The 11645-nt window shown below is 30.9% G+C and overlaps 1 protein-coding gene across 1 annotated transcript; it reads left to right on the top strand.

The window, feature by feature from the left end:
- The first annotated feature begins 284 nt into the window (after positions 1–284).
- Positions 285–8674, top strand: LOC128183083 (fibroleukin-like). Its single transcript, XM_052851942.1, has 5 exons — positions 285–588; positions 2120–2244; positions 3648–3744; positions 5843–6010; positions 8430–8674. The coding sequence occupies exons 1-5, from the start codon at positions 285–287 to the stop codon at positions 8672–8674; spliced, it is 939 nt and encodes a 312-aa protein (XP_052707902.1).
- Positions 8675–11645: the final 2971 nt, after the last annotated feature.

Here is an 11645-nt window from a genome sequence, read left to right as displayed (position 1 = left end):
AATACAAATGACACAATGTAAGAGCATTATAATACTTTCCAAGATACTTCCTCCCGATAGGGAAAACAGGAAAATGCTTATTGAATAATGCTTTTTGATGCAGGAATCTGCCTGAACTATGTATTTGAAATTGAATTTTGAACTGATAAGTTGATCAATAAATCTTTCAACCAATAAAAATCGGTTTTTATTTTTCAATTTAACCAATCAAGTCGAAACTTTTTTTTAAAATTTATTTTATATATTTGATGAAAACCCCACGACAGTGTATAGTAGTATTTGATATGATAATGTTGAGCGGCGTTGTTGTGATTCTTTTGTTTCTTTGTCAACCGTCTATAGCCATAGTTATTAAGGCTTACAAAGCAAACCCGCTTCACGACGGCAAATTGTTTAATGATTCCCTTTTACTGGAGGCTCCTTCTAACAGCCTCGGTAACTGTAACTCTATTTGTGGCCCGGATTGCATATATTTTGGATTCAACTTTAAACAGGAAAAATGTCGGGTTCATTATACCACCAAACTAACCAATGCTGAGATGGAGGCAGAGTGGAGATATTATGCTCCTTATGAACCAAATTATAAATGTAAGTTAACAGTCTTCCAGATTTTCAAACGATGCAGTTACCTTTAAATTTTTCTCATTCATTTCCTTTCTCTACTCACAGAAACAAATTTATCTACATGTTTTTTTTTTAAATATTTCAATAGTTGAATCTTGTGCAAAGTATCAATTTATTGACCCTTTATAATTTAAATCTATTATTTATTAATTTGTTATTTTAAAGATAACGTTTATTCAGGGTTTGAGATTTCAAAAAATATTTTTACAAAGTCCAATACCTGAAGTCAAAAAATGTTTTAAAAAATAAAAAAATCAATATTGATATCCGTATTTTGTTTATTTGAGGAAGCTATGCTACGATACAGGTAGATAAAAAATGAAACTGGGAAAATTCGGACTAATTTTTTCATTTTTTTTATTTTCTTTTAAAAACTTTTTGTAGCTATGTAGTTGCAAAAGTTAAGTTTCTACGGTTTTTTTCATATCATTTTATATATTTTATTGTCGTATGATATCGTGTATTATTTTATATCATTGGCTGGCACGCAATGAGAAAAATCTTTATAATACTCAAAAATTAATTACAGATTGCATATCTCAAAAATTTGATTATAAACCTTATAGAATGTCAATGTCAAAATAGAATACAGACAACAAAAGTAGTTTTAGACAATCACTGGTTTGGAGCTCCTATTAGTCTTTTTTTTTTTTTTTACAAAACTCGATCAAAAATCAGTAGTTTTGAAAATTGTCAGAGGAAATTCGGTTATTTCAAAATTTGATCTTAAACCGATTCTTTGAAATATGAAACTCGTAAAGCTATTCATATTTTATCATTTTCCAACCAAGAAATCCTTTTATTATTTCTAAAAGTCGCAAAATAAAGAAAACCTTAGAAAGGGTGGACAATTTTGACAGTTTTTTCAATAAACATTAAATAACCATTCAGAGGTAACTAGCATGACAAGTAGATCATTGACCTAGTTATTTGAAAGTGAAAAACAGCACCACAGTAGTAGGGTTATAATGTAGAACAAATAGTTTTTTCGTTCCTATTAGTGGAATTTTTTTGCCCCTGAGTAGACGTAATCCTTAATCCTTAAACGACGTGGTATATCTATACAAATGAAACGGTACTTTTCAAAATCAGTCACTTATATATAATTATCAAGATGGGGGTTCTTTTATGATTTATAAACATGTTAATTTAAAATGTGTTATCATGAAAACTTCAAGGTATGAATATTTTCAAATGGAACTTTAATATTATACAATGCTTGTGTTTTAAAAATTGCATATAAATGTAACACACAAATAGCGATCACTTTTAAATTAAAATCCTAAATTTCAATTTTAAATGTCATTATTTTCATCTTCCGTAATATTATGGATAGTCAAATAAAATTGGAAACAATGTAAATTTCGAATTTTTTTGTATGTTTTTGTAAAATCGTCAAAAATGTAAAGATTCACAGATATTACGAAAATAAATAATCAAAACAGAATTTGCTATCATATCGCCTTTCTGTCTCATGTTTATGTTTTCTTCTCAGCAAAAGACTGCTTAGGGGTTTTTAGAACTGGAAAGAACCGTTCTGGTGTTTTTAGAATTTACCCAGCAGGGGGCGTTAGCACTGACGTCATCTGCGACATGGAAACAATGGGAGGAGGATGGACGGTTAGTTGTAACAATAATGTATATAAACAGCAAAATTGTAAAATGCTTTAAACATGTGACAAAATATATTTCTATGCTGAATAACTTTGGCATATTCTAAATAGATTGTATGAATATATTTTATCCTTTTGTTACAATATCTTATTTTCTCCCTCATTTCACTCCTCCGAAAAAAAATATTTTATTGACTAATTCATTGAAAAACAAAAATGGATTTTTCAGGATCGGTGCGTTCGTTACAAATCGCATTTAATATCCAATCATACAAATAAATGGCAACACAAAGTATTAGTTAATCTCTAAAAACATACTTGGGTCAGGGCGGGTAGGGAAAACCAAAGACACAACCTGTACTGCTTTAAAACAAGCGTCGCATTAATCGATAAATCCCCGGTAAAATCATTTTTAATCTATTTATACTGAGCGCGAAGGCGCTCGTGCATGAAATAACCAGTCTGGTAGTAAACCAGATTATACACAAACTAACGGAAATTAATGAAGTTAAAATAGTAAAAAAATAAATATTTTGGAATGTGTTGAAAAAATACTATAGTGATAATTAATATTTGACAATATACAATTGTAGCATTTTTGATGAGGTTAATACATGGTTTTATATACCTAATTAGAGTATATTGACCGAGGACATAGTCTATATAAAAAAACGTAGTGACATTCAAAGGCTATAATAATTTTGTTTATAATAAATCAAAAACTAATTCTCTTCAACAGTTATATGTTTGGTTTATAATGTTTAGGCATTGGTTTCGTTATTGTGAGGCACAATCTAAAACCAGTAATTTGTATTTGAAATTTTTTTCATTACAGTGAGGTTCATTTATTTTCTTTTTTTTAGAATAGTAAAGTATAGCATGATCACGTGGAAGCAATTGACCAATAATTTGCTTGTTAAAAATATGATATTTTAATAAATTTATATAGACTTTAGGTTTTGATTGATATTTAATTTGATATAACGTTGTCGTCAACCCTCTGAGAACAAAGTTTCAGGTTATAGTTATAGCCTCAATAATAATCGCACCTACTTGTAACATTGCATTTACCTTTTACATAAATTACATTAATATTATTGGTCTTTTTTTCTAAATCTAACAAATTTTTGTAATAAGGTATTTTTTTCTTAAATCTTAATCTTTTTTAATAATATACTGGTATTTTTTAAAAATATAAATGTAAAGAAAAATCTTTTTTTATTAGATTAATTATTTCTGTTAACTTTTGTCTACATAACTAAATATGAAACAGTCTTTTTGTTTACTAGTAGTATCCATAATATTTTGAGGAAACAAGCGGTTTGAAAGTTTAATGGAAAACGTCCTCTTTTTTTCTCTCAATATCTTTTAATAGCTTTATTATTTAAAATCACTTGCTTTTTCCCCTAGGTTATTCAGAATCGATTTGATGGATCTGAGAATTTCAACAGAAACTGGAATGATTACAAAAGTGGATTTGGTTCGACTCCAGGCGAATACTGGATTGGTATGCAATCATCTTTTTCAGTACAAATAATGTTTATACCATGCAAAAAATCATATTAAATCTTTAACTCCTGAAAATACCTGATTTGGTTTGTTTTGTGCTGTTTAATTTCATTAGCACATATATAAGAAAAACTAACAATGTAATCGCAAGATTTAAAAAACAGTTTTAATTATATCAAATAGTAAAATTTTAAACATAAACGTTTGAGAATTGTGGTATTAAGTTGACATTAACTAAAATATAAAATGGGTATAAAAATAACTTTTGGGGGGAAATTTAGATTAAAAAGACAATCCAAACTTTCAATTTTCAAAGCAAAAATTGTGAAATAATCTGCTTTATATTGAATTATGACATTTTCGTCATATTCGACGTACATATATATTCTCCATTTGGATTCTTATTTGATTTAATTCTCATACATTATCAAAACGCTTGATGTTTCAACACATGTATTTATTGTTTTGTTAGTTTTTGCTAAAAATTACGATATTGATTTTGTTACGGCCAAAATTATGGGTTATTTGCATTGATTGAAGATTGAAGTCCATAATATTTATCAACTAATTTCAAATTTGTCATGGTTTAGTTGGTAATGACCCTTGTTTTCAGATTTTTAAGATAAATGTACATGTATCCATGCCAGAAACGATTTTTTTTGTAATTAATCATCAAATGATTGTAAGTGCTTTTTAAAGAAAGTTAATCACCCGGCGTTTTTTTTAAATGCATTGAAGTTCAATGTTTTAATTCTCTTTCTTCGTAAATGTGGCATATAAGGGTATTATTTGGTTTTGAAAACTGACAAAAAGATGCGATTATGTAGAAATTTGTTTGACTTTGTTTTCTTTTGTAAAAATTAAGAAAGCAGCACATGTACCTGTGAATAATCCCAACACAAGGTGGTTAAGAATGTTTTTAAATCCTTGACTAAGTCTTGACTTTGTTTTCTTGTTTTCTGAACGGTTCGATGTCACGAAAATATTGCAATACAATCAACCAAAAAATGTCGGTCGGTCATCATCTTGAAGAATCATTTTTAGATGGTCCTTACTGACACCCCAACCGTTGTTTTATGTGCTTAAATAAGTTTGTAAAAATTGCCAAAAGATTCATTCTAAAGAACCTTCCTGATTTGTTAAAACAAGTCGTCTTAAATTATTGATCATCGCTTAATCGATATTTTAAAACTCAATCTTTAATCTTTAGTTTTTCAGTTAAAAGCTGCACAGCAATATTTAAGTCAATTTAGAACAAAATTCGAAATTGATGTATGGACAGAATTACGATAGGAGGCTAATAAACAAGACGGTCATCAAATGCTCGCGTCCAAAAAAAAAAAATTCGAGCTTTGGTGGAAAAGTAAAAGGAGTGTGGCATCATGCAATTAAGTGGCACGTTTTAGACAAAGATGGTGCAACTTTTTAGTCTGTTGAAAAAACAATACTTTTGATGCATTATTTTTACGTAAAATAGCAGGGAGATTGAGCTGAAACAACGGTATAGTGAAAGATGAAAAACATACGAAGTAGTTAAAGCACGATTGAACATAGTGTACTTTCCTGTTCTCCTACTTCTGATTCTAAGCTTGCATAATTCCTAAGTAGATGCAAGAGCCCGAGGGCGCTAGCAAAAATACTTTTTATGATTTTTTTGCCGATTAAGTTTTAAGTATTTTACTTATTTCACTTAAAATAAATGTATCGGTCAATCCCTTTCATTATCCTTACATGTAACATTTATGTTTCATTGCTTTGACTGTTTTTATCAAATAAATAGGTTATTTTTGCGCCCCATTTACTAATGCACTTTTGTGAAATATAATGTAATTATGTATTCATTCTCAAAATGCTAAGCTTATCCGGCATTATAAATGCTTTTTACAAAATGCATTCTTTGTAGCAATTAAACAAAGCAAATGTGCTTCATATTTAATTGAACAGAAATGTAAATATTGCCAGCACATAAGTGCACATAACACTATTTCACTTCACAGGAGTCTGTTCTTGCACTATTTATTTGTTTGTGTTGCTTTAGATAGGTTTATTGCATAATGATTAAAGTTGAGATATCGTCTTTTTTCCTATATTTGTAGGAAATGATGTGATTCACGAACTGACAAAAGCAAACACTAGCTCGTTGTACGTCACAATAACACTCACAAACGGAACAACTTTATTTGAACTCTACGAAAAGTTCTCAATTGCGAGTGAACTGGACAATTATAGGCTATTTATTGGGGGACAGGCCTCTGGAACTCTCGGTAATTTTTACTTTAAATAACCGGAATTGTTTCCAAAATTATTTGTTTTTTTTTCTATTCTAGTGTGTCTTTATTATATACCCGACATTGCACCATCCCTAATGTTAATCATATCTGTATGTATATTTACACTTATAGTGGATAATGCCATAAGATGTACATCTTGAGCAAATAAAGAATAATAAACAATAATTTACTCATACTAGAATGTAAGCAAAAGACTGAAACACGAATGCTTTTTTATTGATTTATTTTATGATATGAAGGTGGCGACATACAAAAAATATAAAACCCGCGTCAGCGGGTCATATAAGTTTTTCTTTAATGATCGCTTCCTTCATAACCAAAATGAATTTATTAAAAAAAAACATTTTATTGTTTATATTTAACTACATATTCCTGTTAACAAATTGAGAAATTATTTGTAAAAAGCAGATAGATTACTGTCAATGTACATCAGTAAGTTAGCTAAAAGAAACAGCCAAATCATCTCCTATGGGACTTTGAGTCTGATATCATCTCGATTGTTTCGTGCATTTTGTTTAAGGTCGCTGTAGGTTTCGACCAATCGATAAACGGGGCTTGTAGATTTCAGTCTGGCTGTTTCTATAGAGCTATGAATTAACTTTACGTTTCTGTAAGACATAGAGGGAATCATACTCGGTAGATATAAATATATTGTTATAAATGATTTCGAATGGATTTTTCAGCAATAAAATGCAAAGTAAACTGTTAGTCGAATTTAGATATTCAAAACTTGAGAAACCTCATTTACGGCAAGTAAAATTTTGTTGATTGTTTTTTTCAAAACACCAGTTCTAGCAAACCCGTATACACAGACGATTACATTCAGTTTAGGTTGAATACTACTTCAGTATTGTATTTTATCGATCGTTAGAGTACCAATCCTGAAAAATGATATAGTTGTTTAAAGAAGATTACCTCAATTAAAACTATTAGGATAATCAAAGTACTGCAGTATTGAACACCAGGCTCTTTTGATGTGTTTTTATGCATACTCTCTCTCTCTCTCTCTCTCTCTCATGCTTTAAATGTCAGCGAAGCGTCAAAGAACGACTTTTGCAAGCGCTCATTGAAATAAAAATAAATTTTGTACATGTATGTCTAGTAGAAAATAAAATTAAAAGTGCATTGCATTTTGAAACAAGCATGATAAAATCGACCTCACCCCCTTTCTTCGATGTGCAGCCGAATACCAATGCTTTGTAAAATTCTTCACGAAAATACATGTGCATTGTGTGATTAATAAGAAAAAAATAAACTCCTTGCTATAAACATTAATTTGCAAATCATTAAAAAATCAAAGTTCTGAAATACTGACTGGAGTTGATTTTATCGATTATCATTTATTTTAAAATCAATTTATCTTGCATTGCAATTTGTTTCTAGTTTGTATTTGAATTACGCACTTTTTTATACTACGAATTTTTAGACTTTTCCAACAAGAATTTCGAGTAACCCCATATGACTCATGTTGTGTAATACTTAAAGATAGATTTCAACTACTAGTATGTATTAGTTATCCAAGCAATTCTAAAAATTGTATGGATCCAAGCACTATTGATATCAAACTCTAGTCTTGTTTAACTAGAAGCTCGGCTGTTTCCGTTAATATCGGACAAGCAAGAGAGCCCCCTCTCTGCTTGTCGCAGATTTACGGAGACAGCCGAGCGTCTGAGTGGACGAGACCGTATTAACTTTGGCGTAGGAATACATGAGACTACAAAAATATCTAAATTGATCGTAGTATATAAAATTTGACTATTTTCAAAGTGTTAATAGATATGTTTCCTTTAAAAACAATGCTTCATCATATATCGAATTTTTTTCTATTATTTTCAAGAACTTAGTCTTGTCAGCGGTGATGATTTGTACTTAGTTCAAAACAATGTTTCACTTTCGGTTTGCCAGAATACTGCATAGAAGAGTTGATTAAAATCAACTCCCAAAAAGTATTTGACAAAACACGGCTCTCTCTGTTTAACTATTTAGTATCGCAGTGCTTTTACGTAGACCATGTTTGGTTTTCTGTTTGATTTTGAATTTATTTTGTTTGTCGTTATCAATAGTAACACTATCAATTTGCCTGCTTACTGTAAGGGCTCTGCTGAAAGCATTTCGTTGTTTGTCTTATCTTTTCACTTTTGATTTGTTCAATTTTTTCCTTATTTTGAATGCAGCTAGCTTTTTGTATTTGTACGAATACGCGTGTGAACATATTTCATAATATGCTAAACTTTTCTATGCTCGGGCTTTTCCAGTGAATCTTCAAAAAAAATGATTATGCTTTTACACAAGCGCCTAGATATTGCTGTGGAAATTAAAGTTGATAAAAGACATTTGATCGCTGTGTGTGTAAAATGATATGCCTAATGTTACGTTTTTATATTTGAACAAGGTGACCAGATGACTGAACATGATTTGAATGGAATGATGTTCTCCACACTAGACAGAAATAATAATGATAAATGCAGTTCTTATTTTTGTGCCTCTAGCAACAAAGGGGGGTGGTGGTTTTACTGCTGTCATTTTGCTTACCTGAATGGGCTCTACAATACGTCTGATTGGTGGGGTCCTTGGTACCCTACAGTTACTACAGGAACAATGATCCAGAAAACATCGATGATGTTAAGGAGGAGATAGAAAGGAAGGAATTATCTTGGAAAGTGCAACAACAAAGTTCCTCAAAACAACACAAATAGATTTGTAAGAATAGACTTATTTGGCCATTATCGGAGATGAAAGGAAAAAAAGACATATTCATGAACTCATGTCAGCTATAACAAGCGCTGTACTCTTGAAGGAACATTAAAGATCTATGTGAAAATGACATTTCGCATTAAAATATAAGCTCTTTTTGCAATAAGTTTTATTGTTTTGTAAACTGTGAATTTATTTTGCAACAGACATTACAAGTTTCTCCTTTTATGTAAAGAATGTGGTTATTTCTTTTTGTCGACAAGGCGTTTATAATCATTGACACGCATTCATTTAAAATTCATTTTGAACCGGATTTTACACAAGAATGGTACCATTATTTTATAGAAATAGGCAGAAAAAGTGTATATGTATAATTCTATCAACAGTAAAAAACACCCTTTAACATCTATTTATGATACAAAAAAAATCAACACACTTGTATAATTGGAATATTAGAACATCTGCAGATTGTTAGAAAACATATAACTGTTGTATAATTTTGTTCGTATAAAAAAACAAAAGGATAATAAGAACGTGTCCTATTATGATTGTGTAATTGTCATAGAACTTTTTTTTTTCATTTTTATTCTGCTTTTTTGCTATCCTTTCGCAGTGTTAATGCCCGTATTCTTTTAATGTCGGAAACTCCTTTAATATAGTAATTTATACCGACAACTATTAAACGTAAACTTTTTATAAATTTTATTGATATAAATATTGTATTATCGTGTTTTGTAAACAATAAATGTAGAAACCTATAATAAAGTGTATCTTATCAATAAACAACACAGTGTTTAGCTCCATTGGAGAGTCGGAGTCAATAAGACACCGTCTCCTGTTGTCTTCCATTCAGGTTGCGTCACACAGAAATGCGGTCCTCCTTGGAACTGGCATGCGCATTATCGTACCGATTTTATCGTATCTAATATAAACCAATCGCTGTCAGTACACATGTGAAACATGTCGGAAACATTTGCTGCGTACACGTACCTGCATGTAATGATGGGGGTTGCCACGTTTTTCTTTCCGATCAACTGAGGAAAAAAGCGTGGATTCATGCCAAATTGAAGCGGATTTTTATTGCCATGTGTTGTCTGCCATCTGTCTATTTTTTTGGTAATACTTTTCTTTGACTTCGTCTAAACCCCAAAGCCTATTTCAACAAACATAAAACAAATTTTCCAGAGGATAAGCAAAATTGCCAATTGAAAGAGGTAATGATGAATTAAAAAAAATCAAAATCATGTGATCTATGAAAGAACATCTTTCACAAGAATAAAAAGAGAAGCATTAGTTAGAGTGAAATAACTATATGTAATTGGAAATAAAATATTCAGGACAAATATATATTAACTGCTAAGTTTCAGAGGAAAGCCGCAATCTAAGATGTTAAATTTTACCCCCCCCCAAAAAAAAATAGTCTAATGATTATAGAGAGATATAAATCTAAATCAATATGGAAGCAAACTGGATTTCATGTGTATACAAGTTTTTTTTAAAACCATGTAATTTGATTTTGGTTGAAACACCTCATTTGATTGGCTGATAAGATGGAGGGACATGTATTATAATGTATAACATACCTTGGTACGGGGACACACCCCCTTGACATCATCTATCCGGAACTACCTTCTTTTTTTTTAACATGTAAACCTTACATGTACACTTGCATGCATGTGTACATAAAAGTAAATGAATAGAATATGACCAAGTTTACCTCTTTTCATTAGCGTACTATACATTTATAAAAAAAATGAAACAATCTTTCCAAATTGAACAATTTAAAAATTAATGATTTTAAAATGTCTCACAAATGGAACTGAAACAACTTCAAGAATCCGCTGTTAACGGTTACAATCTCGATGGCTCAGAGAAAACAAATGAGCGAAACTCTTAGTGTACATGTACTTACTGTAGAGCGGCAAAATACAAACAATCCATTTTCAGCATGCACAGCCATTTCACACAACGCTCCCAATATCCGAGTCGATCACCGAGCATGAACTTGACGCGTGCTCCATCAACGGCCCCAAGAGGCCTACCCCCGCTATCTCCGCACTTTCACACTTTATGTATATCTAATTCAACTTGTAACAACTGTACCTTTTATTTTGGGAGGTAAACCCTGAAGACGCAAACCAGCGACTAAACACCAAATTCAAATATGGCCGCCACCCCTGGCTTCGTTCTAATCTGGGTCACTTGTTACAAAGGATGCTGTACTAATGCGAGGGTAGTTTAAAATGTCATTTACGGTTAAAACAAAAGCATGAAAATGGTACAGAGAATTAGTTTTGTTTTAAGTAATAAATTATAAGGAATGAATATAATTTTGATGTATGCTATACGATATAATATAACTTGGAACAGTTTACGTCTTTTTATAAACCGCTTTGCGGTTTATAAAGCGTAAACTGTCCCAAAATTAAATTCATTCCTTAAGGGCTTGATGGGGTATCAGGAAGAATCTCAGTGGAGATAAAATACATAGCATATAATTATTAGCTGAGTATTGTAACCAATTGATTGATTCAATACAGTGAAGACTGCAAATGAAGAGTACAAAGTGTTCTAACAAAGCATTGGCCTATTATGTTTATCTAATTTCTGGTTGATGTTGTGTTTCTTAACAGTATTAAAACTAATATATTGATGTTCTTTGCCATAATATAGGTTAAAAAAAGTACCGCTAGTTTAAACAAAGCCTCTGACCAAGTTAACAGTATTGTAAACTTGGTCAACTGCAACTATTTAGTCAATTCATTGATTGTGTCAATCATAAAAAAAACCTTGGACTGACTACGGTAACTCGCCGTAGAAGCAATCATCTACCTCAGCTAACTTGCCTGAAGACAAACCGGGAAGCATGTGGTTTTTATATACGTTAAAACTTTCTTTTTCATACGGATAGATT

The sequence above is a fragment of the Crassostrea angulata genome, chromosome 5 (genome assembly GCF_025612915.1).
Source record: "Crassostrea angulata isolate pt1a10 chromosome 5, ASM2561291v2, whole genome shotgun sequence".
Taxonomy (NCBI): Eukaryota; Metazoa; Mollusca; class Bivalvia; order Ostreida; family Ostreidae; genus Magallana; species Magallana angulata.
This window is presented reverse-complemented; position numbering and strand designations above follow the sequence as displayed.

What these genes read in the sequence shown, in the direction of transcription:
- LOC128183083 (XM_052851942.1), top strand. Translation starts at nt 285, where the DNA reads ATGATAATGTTGAGCGGCGTTGTTGTGATTCTTTTGTTTCTTTGTCAA. An exon ending in CAATGGGAGGAGGATGGACG is followed by an intron (nt 2,245 to 3,647) that starts GTTAGTTGTAAC and finishes TTTTTCCCCTAG; the next exon opens with GTTATTCAGAATCGATTTGA. An exon ending in ACAGGCCTCTGGAACTCTCG is followed by an intron (nt 6,011 to 8,429) that starts GTAATTTTTACT and finishes TATTTGAACAAG; the next exon opens with GTGACCAGATGACTGAACAT.